General features: G+C 51.8%; 1 protein-coding gene across 1 annotated transcript; it reads left to right on the top strand.

Annotated features, from left to right (window-relative positions):
* Positions 1–5,486: 5,486 nt before the first annotated feature.
* LOC144139666 (uncharacterized) lies at positions 5,487–5,948 on the top strand. Its single transcript, XM_077671956.1, has one exon. The coding sequence runs from the start codon at positions 5,487–5,489 to the stop codon at positions 5,946–5,948; it is 462 nt and encodes a 153-aa protein (XP_077528082.1).
* Positions 5,949–13,254: the final 7,306 nt, after the last annotated feature.

The raw sequence follows: 13,254 nt of genomic DNA, 5'->3' as shown, positions 1-13,254 counted from the left end.
GCGCCGCCGCTATTTTCTGCGCGAAACGAGCACCTCTCCGGGCGGCCGGTCGGGCCACTCTAAAACTTCTAGTTCACTCTACCGAAAGTATGCAATAAACAGTGATGCTGAAACTTAACTTTTTGTTTCCGGATATGCTCACCTACAACAGCTTCGCCATTCAAGTCTTGCGCGTGAGTGCAAGCTTCCCTGACTTTTTTTCTCTTAGTGCGCCACAATTAATGCTCTCGCATTAAAAATGTTATTTTATGACTGCGACGCAGCCCAAGGGCAAACAAAAAAAATATTGACCACGTTTAGGCTTCGCCGCAAACGGAGCAGGACCCAGGCATCAAAAGTGAAATCGGCGAGGAAGTGAGCCAAATAATAAACTATAATAAAAGAGCAAGTACGATCTTCGGACGCTCTTGCAGCGAGAGGTGTCCTCAGTCCACCAGGATAGTGAGACAAATATCCAAAAGGTCTCGGTGAGCACTCTCATGTCAGCGTCCAATTTCCCCAGGAAACGAGGTTGGGAACCGGAATAGGAGAAGAGGACAAATGAAGGGTACACATCATCATCATCATCATCATCATCATCATCATAATCAAAATTCCGAGGGGGCCCCATTCACGGCGGTCTCTTCGCGATGTCCGCTCACGTGGACAACCGGGACATCCCCGACAGCCCCCTGCGGTCTCCACATTCACCGCTGTCGTCGCCGTCGTCGCCGAGCCGACCCAAGAAGGTGATCCGGGTGGCGCGTTCGGAGGACGCGGCCAGGGTCTCCCGCGCCTCCTCGGTGGCTGCTGTGGCCCCCCTCAAGGTCCAGCACAAGCAGGCGCACACCCACTCGGCGCGAGACCTGTCCGAGCTCGACTCGTCCGAGGAAGAAGGCAGGATAGTGTCCAGGAAATTCGTGACGCCCTCCGTGTCGCCCCTGCCCAGGTGGAGGTCCTACCTGGCCCGAAGCCTGACGCCGGACTTTTCGAAGGTCCTAACGCTGGACTTTTCGAAGGAGGCCGTCGAAGGAGCCGTGCCCATGGTGGCACTGTCGATGGCCTTCGGGGCCTTCTTATACGCAGCGAGAATTCTAAGCAATCCGCGACCACCGTCCCTGGGATGATCCTCGTGACTGTGGCTCGACTCCGGTAGAACGACATCGTGAGCTGGGCGCTGCTTGTGGGGCGTGCTGGCGTCCGTTTCTAGCGGTCAGCAGCCAGCTGCGTGGTTCGCCTACCGTCGCGTGGTTGTCACAATAAAGCCTGCACGAGCCCCTGGGCCTCTTTGCGATCTCCGTCAATCAATAGCTCTAGTAGAGCACCGTGACAGGTTTTGCTTATAAGAATGAAGGATTTAGTTAAACTTTCATGCGTTCTGGTGAACTGCGCAATAATTATCAAAATACAGGTCCCAAATACCAAATTTAGAACCACGAATCGAATTCAGATACAGTAGAGCCCCGCTGTTACGTCCCCCGGATTTACGACGACCCGCTACTTTCCCGCCGTTACTAGGCACATGCCCGTCGGGCCTTCGGGGTGGCCCAGTGGGTAGGTTGCCGGTTTCACGGTGTACAGGTCCCGGTGGACCACTAATGCCTCTAGGTCCCGTGTTCGATTCCCGCGACCCCCCAAAACCAAATTTTTCCTTGAGGCGCACACTCCCAACACCTGCACGTGGGCTCCTTGCCTCCTCGCCTCTTTCCCTCACACTTCTTGGCCTAGCGTTTTCTCCCTCTCCACTTCGCTGATGATCGCAGTTTTCTGGCAATGCTCCAGAAACTAAAAGCTTAAACAGCACCGCTGTTTAAGCTTAAGCTAAAGGAGATAATAGGGGAAGCATGCACAGCAGTGGCGACTCCGGAGCCACTTTCCGGCAACTGCATGCACTATGACGTCACAGAATCTTGCTTGTGCGCTACGCGGCCTTCGACCAAGCCCAAAGCCACCGCCAAGAAGAGTTCCGTTTGGTCCAACGGCCGTTACTTCGCGGCGGGAGCCAGACTGCTGGGGTAGCGACCATCATCCCACTTACCTCGATATTTCATCTTCGCCCTCTCGTCGCCTACGTCTTAAATGCCGTATTATCAAGTGGGACGAGTGTCGGAAGTCGATTAGGCAGATATCAGCATTCAAAGAGGGCCCTATATCATCCATACAAAGGGCTCTTGAAGATTCTACAACTGTAAACTGGGTTGACGAGAGCCGCCCTAACCCTGATTTGCGCCTCCTTCTGTTGTGTACGCAGCGCCGCCAGGCAGAAGTGTTTGCTTGTCGCAATCCCAACTCTCCAACTTGCCAAATCCGCCTTAAACAGCTCACAGCCGCGGCTCGTCTCCATGAACGCGACGGCTGTCCCGCCAGCGCTGGCTTGACATGTGCGCTTCGTTAGGGCCTCAGTCTGGACTACGCTCCAAATGGCGCATTTTTCATTCTTTGGATCCCCAGCACGATCCCCAGATCCTCCTGCGTCAGCGTTCCTCACGTCCAACCAGACTTCTTCGCAATTTGCAGATACGCTGGCCCATACTTTATACCCCGATTTTGACTTGGACCCAGCCATCATGCCCCCTCCGTTCACTCTTCCGTCCGGTGCTGGTACGCCGCCATCGGAAGCAGCTACCGACGTCATACTCTTACCATTTACAATTGCGGAACTAACAGCGGTCATTGACACGCCGGCACTCCGCAAAGCTCCTGGCCCCGACGGAGTAACGTTTGAATCTTTCAAGAACCTCGACCATTCTTCTCTGGAGGGACTCCTAGAGGCGTACAACCGGGTTTGGCTAACGTGTACAATCCCCCCGGCCTGGCTTCAAGCGGATGTTATCACTATCCCTAAACCCGGTATACCGAGTACAGACATCCGCAACCTCCGACCAATAGCGCTTACGGCGACCATTTAGAAGCTGTTGGAACGGATGATTGCCACACGCCTTCAGTGGTGGCTCGACGAACACCATCTATACCACCCATGCCAAATTGGATTTCGTCCCTACCTTGGTGCAGAAGATGGTCTGGGCCACCTCTCCGAGATGATCCTTATTGGCGGCCGATCCCACCGTGTTCGCTTTGTGCTGGGCATGGACGTTCACAAAGCGTACGACCACCTTGGCCACGCCGCCGTCATTGCGGTACTTCATCTCCTTCACCTGCCATCCCGCCTATGTGATTTCATTTCCTTCTACCTACGAAACCACACCTTCTCCATACGTCTCAACAGATATCCCATAGGTTCCTTCCAGCCCCGCCGTGGTGTGCCTCAGGGATCTGTCTTGGCCCCCTTGCTTTTTAACATGGCCATGATACCTCTTGCCTGGCGACTTGGTGCTGTTCCACACATCTATAGTATCATCTATGCAGACGACATCACGGTATGGTCTGTTCACCAGGACCTTCACGTACAAAGTGTACGCCTGCAACAAACTCTAGATGAAACCGATTCTTGGTGCAGGTATCTTGGCCTCACGCTTTCGCCTAACAACACAGCCGTTCTCACTGTGGCCGACGCATGGGGCCGTCGGCGGTTGGCAACCTCCCCGATCCGTCTTTCGGTTCAAGGCACGCCTATACCAACAGCATCTACCCTGCGGACTGTTGGGCTTGGATATTACGGCCACCGGTTCTGCAAAACCTTGGATTCGCTCTGCAAAGCATCAAGCTTCACAATCGCTGCATCTGTTCCATCGCATGTCTCAAAAAGCCGGCGGTGCGGCCTCCAAGATGGCCCGCATGTTTGTGCGAGCCATTCTTCAACCTCGCATAGTTTATCAAGCGCAATTTCACTTTCTTACAAAGTCAGACTGGGCACTACTCGAATCAACAAACAATTCGGCTATGCGAGCTATAACTGGTCTTCCAGCCCTCACCCCCGTCCTTATTCTGCAACAGGAAGCGCAGCTCAACACGTTTGATGAGCTAGTGCATCAGCGTCGACAAGCCTGCCTCCAAAAACAAGCCCTTGACCCTGATTTCGCCGCTCTTGCAGCGTACATGACCAGTACACCAGCCCCACCACTATCAAACACCAATATACGGCCCCCATGGAAGTTCCACCAATTAACGGATACACGACCTGTTGCCCGTATTCATCCCCGGACAGTTGGTGCTCCGATTCCGCCTTCTATGGACAATGGTAGCCCTACGTCTACGCTGATGTTTGTCGACGCCAGTGCTTCCGATACCTTACTTCATACGGCTCTACTCTGCCCGACTGTGGCTCCCGATCCAGTGACCTGCACTTACATAACAACGGAGAAGTGGCCATCAACGCAGGCAGAACTCCGTGCAGTGCGGGATGCTCTGCTACACACATCGTTGGTAATCAACCACGCTTCACCAGAGTGTACAATTTACACTGATTCGTCGGCAGCTGTTCAAAAGCTTTGTAAAACTCTCACGTCCAACGAAGTTCTGCTAGAAATCCAGGACATAATGGACACTTATCCGGGTCGTGTTCGCGTGTCATGGCGCCAACGGAATAGTCACCCCGCAATGCAGGCTGCAGATGCCAGAACACACCCCCTTCGTGTGCAATATCCACCTCCTCTTGCACCTTCGTCAAACGGTGTTCGCCTTGCAAGTGCAAAAGAACGTCTACGGCGCACCGCGCGCGCTCTCATAACCCCCGCGCGGTACAGATCTCCCTGGCGGGTTGTCTCGCCAAGATGAGGTCCTGCTCAGACGTCTTCGCCTGGGAGTCGCCCTCACGCCAGCTGTGACGAGGTCCTGTCCTCCTCAATACCATGCCCCGTTCAACTCCACCTGCCCCTTTTGCCCCTCTCCAGTTGACCAGGCTACAGCAGAGCACCTGGTGTGGACGTTGCCCTGTTCTGCGAAGCCTACGCGCTGTGCACATCACCACCTGCGGCCTGCGCCCCGGACGTCCGCCAGATTTCATGGCGTGGATACAAGGACCACCTCATGGCCCCTGCTCCGATTCCTAATTTCCCCTTATGCTGAATAGCAAACTTCCGCAATAATAATAAAAAAAAACTTAACTATATGTTTCCGGCAATGCTCACCTACAACAGCTTCGCCATTCAAGTCTTGCGCATGAGTGCAAGCGTCCCTGACTATTTTTTTCTCTTAGTGCGCCACAATTAATGCTCTCGCATTAAAAATTTTATTTTAAGACTGCCACGCAGCACAAGGGCAAACAAAAAATATTGACCACGTTTAGGCTTCGCCGCAAACGGAGCAGGCACCAGGCATCAAAAGTCAAAGCGGCGTGGAAGTGAGTGAATTAATAAACTATATAATAAAACAGCAAGTACGATCTTCGGACGCCCTTGCAGCGAGAGGTGTCCTCAGTACACCAGGATAGTGAGACAAATATCCAAAAGGTCTCGGTGGCCACTCTCATGTCAGCATACCTCGTCCAATTTCCGCCGGAAACGAGGCGAGGAACGGGAATAGGAGAAGAGGACAAATGAAGGGTACACATCATCATCATCATCATCATCAAAATTCCGAGGGGCCCCGTCCACGGTGGTCTCTTCGCGATGACCGCCCATGTGGACAACCGGGGCATCCCCGACAGCCCCCTGCGGTCTCCACATTCACCGCTGTCGTCGCCGTCGTCCCCGTCGTCGCCGAGCCGTCCCAAGAAGGTGATCCGGGTGGCGCGTTCGGAGGACGCGGCCAGGGTCGCCCGCGCCTCCTCGGCGGCTGCTGTGGCCCCCCTCAAGGTCCAGCACAAGCAGGCGCACACCCACTCGGCGCGGGACCTGTCCGAGCTCGACTCGTCCGAGGAAGAAGGCAGGATAGTGTCCAGCAAATTCGTGACGCCCTCCGTGTCGCCCCTGCCCAGGTGGAGGTCCTACCTGTTCCGAAGCCTGACACCGGACTTTTCTAAAGAGGCCCTCGAAAAAGCCATGCCCGTGGTGGCACTGTCGATGGCCTTCGGGGCCTTCTTATACGCAGCGATGATTCTAAGCAATCCGCGACCGCCGTCCGTGCGCTGATCCTCGTGACTCCAGTGGCTCGACTCTGGTAGAACGACGTCGAGAGCTGGGCGCTCCTTGTGGGGCGTGCTCGCGTCCGTTTCAAGTGGTCTGCAGCCAGCTGCGTGGTTCGCCTACCGTCGCGTGGTTGTCGCAATAAAGCCTACACGAGCCCCTGGGCCTCCTGTTGATCTCCGTCAATCAATAGGCTCCGGAACGATCGCCGGGTGGCGCTGCACTCCCCTCCGCTCCCTCCGCGGGAGTACGCGGTGGCTGCCGCCGCTTCGGCACGTGCTTTTTTTCGCATCGCGCGTGCTGCATTTATCGCGCTACGGTGATGTCCGGGTAAAATTTTCTTTCGTCTTATGAAACCATACACGTTAGCCCGTGTCCAGCATGTTTGGTTTACACGTAGAGTAGCTACTGGGTCCATTTTTGCCGGCGCTTGTCTTGTCGTCTGCTAGAGACGCGTCGTCAGCTACGCGCCGCTCGAACGGCCGAGCGCCCCGGCGGTTTCACGGGATAACGTGTGCTCTTGAGTGGTCGTCAGCTGCCGTCTTTTTGTCGCCCAGGCGGCAGCTGTGCAACTTGTCAGAGCGCATTTTCCTCTTGTTTGCTACTTTCTTCACGTGCTCCCACTTTGAACATCCGGATTTTATTGACGACAGAAACATTGAGGCTTACAAGAATTCCCTTAATTCATTGTTTCTAATCCTTGAAATGATCTTCTGCCTCCTATGAAAGACGCATTAAAAAATTCCCCCGCATTTCCCCGAGGGGGAGAATGTGAAAGTGCGAATGCACGGTTGTCGGCCCGCTTGCGGCGCTTGCGCTCGGCCCCCGCAGCCCACCGCCTCGCCGCCTTCTCTTCCATCTTTTCCATCGGGTTTGTAGTATCACGTGTACACCACGCAGTTATCAAGCCGCTATAACGCCGCGGAGTCGCCAACGCACGCCGCTGACGACGTAGTTTGAATGCGTTAAAGATATAAGGCGCGTCACTGACACTGATATCAGCGTCGCGTCCGTGGCTTGGTCGGTAGAGCGTCGCGCTGCGGCCGCAAAGTCCTCAGATCGAAACCTGGCGCCGGATGCTGTTTCTTTTTTAAATATAGAGGAGCACTGCGGACGCCGCCGCCGACGCCGCCGCCGCCGCCGCCGGCGGTGGATGGTTTGGGGTCGCTTATAAAGTGCATTCGCACTTAAAAGGCACATGCTGTTAAAGGGGTGAGCTGACAACACCACATTTCTATCTTGCTTGTTTTTGAAGGAATTTTGTTTGCAACGTTCTTCCCACAGATGGACCCGCTGGGAGTGAGGGTGATACTGCGGCGGAAACAACAGAACATCTTGTCAGGACTCGGGACCCCGCCAACGTTCCACGCTTGTTTTCTGTTATGTTCCCGGGTTTTATGACCATGTAGACACTGCTGCGACAAAACATGGTTGCCTTGTGCGCAGTAAGCAAAACTGCTATAAGCTGGGACGGATTCAGGTAGATTTTTGCCCTTTTGTTGTTGTTCTCGCCGTATGCACAAAAAATAAAGGCAGAAGGTGCAGCTGATACGAGGGCGATGCATTTGCGCCTGCGCAGTGTTGCCGCTTGCATAAACGAAAACATGTGGTTCTTCTGTCGTGCACGGCATCGACCAAAGAGTGGAGAACAGCTGTGGCGCGTCCAGAACAGGTTGCCTCCCAAGGCTGCCTCCGCTGCTTTTGGTGCTAATCAGAGGGGGAAAGCTAAATGGGAAAAAAAGGATTTTGCAGAAGAAAACACTAGTTCTCTGTTGCTCGGGCTGCCTGGAAATAGATAAGGGGTGGGGGGTCCTCCCCTCTACACTTTTTTTAATGCATGCAGCCAATGATTGTTTTCCGCTATAATAAATGAACTTCGGAGTTGTTTAGCTGGTGCTGTTCGATATCGTCCATATATAACACCATTGGTTGACATTTTGCATTGGTGAAAAAAAAAAAATAGTTTCTAGCGATTTACCTGGCTATAGTAGCTCGGTCCGTCTTGTCATTGTGACTTGTGCTCTGGACGGGATTGCTGCATTGTTCGTTTTTTTCCCACATTTACAAAACCTGGTAATTAAAAGAGGTATACAACAAATTCTGTATATTAATAGTAATTAAAAGTTATACGCCACAAGCTGTTCTGTTGCTTCCGCGAACTGTCACTCTAACCCATACTTGTACTCCAAGCGGGTGACAAACATTACGAACAAAATTTCCTTCAAGGACAAGCAAAATGGAAATGCTGCGCTGTCAGCGTACCCCTTAATTAGCGTGTGCCTTTCTAATGCGTTTTTATAAGATGCAGCTGATTGTTTCAAGAGCAGGAAATAACCTGTTACCATAATCAATCACGTTTATCTTACATTTCTTCAAGCTTCAGTGTTGCTGCAGTCAAGAAAATCCGGATGTCCGAAGCGCAAGCACGCGAAGGGAGTAACAAACAAGAGAAAAGTACTCTGTGACAAGCTGAACAGCTGTCGCCTTGCAGACGAAAAGACAGCAGCCGGCGACCGCCGAACAACGCATTTCCCCCCTTAAAATCGTCGGGACAGTCTGCCGGTTGAGCGGCGGGTCTGTAGCAGACGACAAGACAAACGTTGACAAAAATGAACTCAGTAACTACTCTACGTTTAAACCGAACTTGCTGGACACGTGCTAACGCGTATGGTTTCATAAGTCAAAAGAAGATTTTACCCAGCCCTCTTCCTAGCGCGAAAAATGCAGCACGCGCGCAGCGAAAAAAGCACGTGCCAAAGCGGCGGCAGCCCCCGCGTACTCCCGCGTAGGGGAGAGTGCAGCGCTGCCCTCGCCCGGCAAACTTTAGCTTCGCCTCCCTATAGCTGTAGTCGAGCACCGAAACGGTTTTGCTTATAAGAATGAAGGATTTAGTTAAACTTTCATGCGTTCTGGTGAACTGCGCAGTAATTATCAAAATAGAGGTCCCAAATACCAAATATGGGACCGCGAATCGAATACAGATACAGTAGAGCCCCGCTGTTACGTCCCCCGGACTTACGACGACCCGCTACTTACGACGGAATACCGCGGTCCCGGCCAACTCTCCATAGAAACATTGCGTTAAAAACCCCGATAATATGACGTTCAGGTGCACGCGGTCCGCTTCATACGGCGGACTCTGGCACGGATAAACCAGTGTTTTTTCCCCTTATTTGACACCGCTTCGCCACCTCGTCCCGATCTTCTTTATTCTTAACCCCCGTTTGACGCTGCTTGATGGGCAAAGGTCCTTAGGCGGGCCAGACCACTTGCTGAACGGACGCAAGTATAAGCAGGCGAGTACTCGTGAGCGGGAGTAAACTTGTGACGGCCCCCCGCGTCAGAAGTACGTGTTACTTTTTATAACTTCGCCGTTGCTTTTTATAACTTATAATTTCAGCAAAAGGTTCCCAATTCACGCAAGAACGCGCTAAATATAGTAGCTTAAATAAGTTCACAGCCCTCTTGTCGCGTGAGACCGTCTACTTTAGGCCGGCATTTATCCGCACCCCGGTCGTACGACACCCCAGTCATACGACGCTTTCTCGCAGTCCCTTGAAAGTCGTATTATCGGGGTTTCACTGTAGTAAAAAAATCATGAAAACTTGCATTCCCGGACACATAGTTGTTTCAGTATTAATGTTTATTTGCATATATATAGTTTCGGTGCGAGTAATCGTCGTCATATACGTCGAAGAGGTCGTCGTCTTCGCGGTGAGTGGTGGATGCAAAGTCATCCTCAACATTGTAGATTTCCACGAGCTCTTCGTCATCGACTTGAGGCAGTAGTGACGGGGTCAGCAAGTCGCACTCGGGAAGGATTGGCACACTCGTAGCCATGTCTATTCAAAACTTCGCCCGTGGTTACATATCGCCCGTGGCGTTCAAAATTCTCCTTCAAAATCCCCCGACCTCCCCTGGTAGACATTGTCTGGACCCCGGCGCACACCGGCTTGGTGGCAAATGAGGCAGCACACAACACAGCACGAGGACTTACTATTCCTGCCGGTGCCAGCCTCGTTCCCTACCACGACGCCAGGTCAGCCAGGGATCCCTTAATCACGTGCCATGCATGATATCACTGCGCGTTGCCGCCTCGCTCGCCGTCAATACCCTCCTGCTCACCCTGAGCTAACCAACGATCAGGAGCACTTATGGCGACTCCTGCAGACGCACTCTTTGGCGAGCACTACTGCACCGAATTCACCCCTCGCAATTCCCCTCGCCAAATCGCCCACTCTGCGGGTACCTAGCCACGCTGGTCCACTCCATGTGGCCTGTCCTCAAGACCCCTTTTCACCCGTAGTTAACGAAGAGCAGTGGGAGGGAGCACTGGGCAGCTCGGACCCAGAGGTCCAGATACTTCTGGTCACCTGTGTTGCCAACGTCGCTGCTGGCCTCAAACCGGCGGCCACACCGCTTCAGTAAACCAGCCTAATGGATTCCGCCTCCTCCTCCAATTATCCACGTCTACAGAATGCGGCGGTCTTTTCACGTTGAGCATTACTGATGGAGTTTTTTTTTTTTTTTTTACGTGCGCGGTAGTGCTTGACGACAGCAGGCCAACTTTTACTGTCGAAAATGCGAATGAAAACTTCGAATGCTGCGAACGGTAAATCTGCGCTGCGGATCGAATCAAACAAAAGACACTATTCGCGAAGTATTCGAAATTTCGAATATTCTCACACCTCCGTGCTCCGGTTTATTTCTCCCGATCGGGAACGGAAGGTATCGTAGACTGTAGCGATCTTGACTAGGACTGCACAGCAAATACAGGGTGGTGCGACGATAATTGGAGCACTTTAAAAAAAATTTTCTGAGTGAAACTCCGCTCTGTTCGCGCTCAAACTTGACCCGAAGATCGCATTTTGTGGCATTTTTTGTTTGACACCCGGAAAAACGATGGTACTTACCTGATTATTCTGAAAACAAATAAAAGCGATTTTCGCTTGTGGGAAAATGGCGGACGATTTGGACGTGCGAGCCAGCGCAAGTTGATCTTGGAACGACGGCGCCACCTGGGTATATGCAGAGCGAAACGTTGCACGTTTAGGATTCACGGTAGGAAGGAGCCAAATGGTGCAGCAGACGATCAGAAAATGTGAAAGCAGGTGAGAAAACAAATTATTGGCAACGATGAACCGTAAGAATATTTTATTATGATTGGCATCAGCTGTTATGCAAGTATTTGTTGTCATCCTAAACTAGGGACGAAAGAGATTTTCTGATCGTCTGCTACCTCACTCATTGGCTCCCCCCTACTGTGATTCCAACAAATCCAACTGAGAACATTGCGTGAATCCCCATTCGTCCGTTTCGCTCTGCATACCCCAGGTGGCTCCGTCGTTCTACGATCAGCTTTCAGGCAAGGGAGGTGCAGAGCAAGATAAAATTCGAGGAGAGACTACTTGACATGGCGGAGGAAAAATGGGCCGCGAGAGTGTTTAGGTACCTGTATATGAGGCATGGACACGAGGTGGAGACGGAGGACCAGACAGCTTACCAAGCGGTACGGAAATTCGGTAGGGGAAAGTGGGGTATACACAAGTTTAAAAAGCAGGTAAAAGCAGCAGAGACGGCGAATTGGTTACAGAGAATGGAAGGGTGAAAAACCCTGGTGACTTATAGAAAAGAGAAACTAGAAATGAGGAAGGAAGGCTTCTATGGCAATACCCGAGGCAGTGCATTGCTTTTCGAAGCACGGGCGGGGTGTCTGACAACACGGGCATACACGGTTAACTACATGCAACAGGACGAAACCTGTGTATGCGGCGGCAGGGATCGGGAAACCGTACAGCATATTGTCACAGACTGCACAGATATACGACCGCGGCTGGAAGATGGGGAAGTGACGTTGACGGAGGCTTTGGGATTTTGTGTGAGCCTCAACTTCAGGGCCATAGAGGTGACGAAGACGGCTGGAGGGGTGGTGGAAGAAAAGTAGGGAAGAGAGTGGGACGTAGGAAGAGTAATATTCCGAATCAGAATTTAGAACAGAAGGGGGGGGGGGGTAAGCAGGTGTGCAAGGGCAGGAAATGGGGGGTGGGTGGGGGAGCGATGGGAGTTTAAAACCGGTGGGGAGGGAGACTAACCCATTAGGTGAGTGAAGGGTAGGACAAACAAATAGAATAACACAGACAAGTCGGTTGGTGACAACCGACGTCCCGCTACAAGGGAGCGCCTCTAATCATCATCATTACCAGCTTGCTCTGGCTCGCACGTCCGAATCGGCCCCATTTTTTCATAGGCGAAAATCGTTTTTATTTATTTTCAGAATAAATAAACAGGTAAGTACCGTCTTATTCCCCGGTGTCAAACAAAATAGACCACAAAATGCGACCTTCGTGTGAAGTTTGAGCGCGAACAGAGCGGCGGTTCGCACAGGACAAAGTTTTTGTGTTCCAATTATCGTCGCACCACCCTGTATAACGGAAGCCACCTTTAACAGATGAGCGCAATGCCTGTTCATATGAGAAGAAACCCGCAACTGAAGGAAACTTCTTGAGAACTACTTTCTCTTTCGTTCTGTTGCAAGTCCGTGTATTTTGGCGGGAGGCCGCGCAAGCATGGACAAGTTGGCGATACATTGCCGACGTGATTTCACAGTGCAAAAGAAAAGGGCAAAGGGAAAGATACAAGACAAACATTGCATTGCGTCTGTCAGTGACATGTCTTGTACGTGCTGCACGAAATTCCTTCAACAGTGTGTTTTGGTGTTTATACATGGGTTACCGACAAGTTTATGGCTGACCTATACTTTTATCGAAGCTCTTAGAAGTGGAAACAAAAACAGGCAATAGTAATAATACGACCTATGCAATAGCTGCGAAAATAAAAGAAAAACAGTAATAGCTGTACTAAACCACGTTCCCGCGACTGACAGCTTGCCCAGGTGAATTTTTTTTCTAACTGGATAATTGAACCAAAAACTTTTTCCAACTAGAAATTGAATTTCGAGCTCTTATCTAGCTGGATTCAGATTTTGTTCCGGCTGGCAGCTATTACTGGACCTCCTCGATTATCAGACCTGGGGCGGTATTCCCGTGTTTTGTCCCTTTTGTGTCCCTTTCAAAAGTGTTCCTTTTGAGCGAGCCCTGATTGGCTAAAAGCGAACACCCGGATGTGACGCCATGCAAGCACGGCGGAGCTATGAGCCGTGGCTACTCGGAGCAGACGATTTGGAGCAGACGATTTTTCGTCGCCTTATTGTTGGTTCGCTCGCGGAACAATAAACACATAAAAGATACTCTGATACGGTTTCAGTTCTTTAAAATGCGTTTGCAAGAACAGTTACGTATTTGAATCAAAGGCC

Source organism: Haemaphysalis longicornis, unplaced genomic scaffold (genome assembly GCF_048455015.1).
Source record: "Haemaphysalis longicornis isolate Haplotype H1 unplaced genomic scaffold, Haemaphysalis longicornis Haplotype H1 scaffold_5, whole genome shotgun sequence".
NCBI lineage: Eukaryota > Metazoa > Arthropoda > Arachnida > Ixodida > Ixodidae > Haemaphysalis > Haemaphysalis longicornis.
The sequence above is the reverse complement of the archived record's forward strand: the minus strand, read 5'-3'. Positions and strand labels throughout refer to the sequence as shown.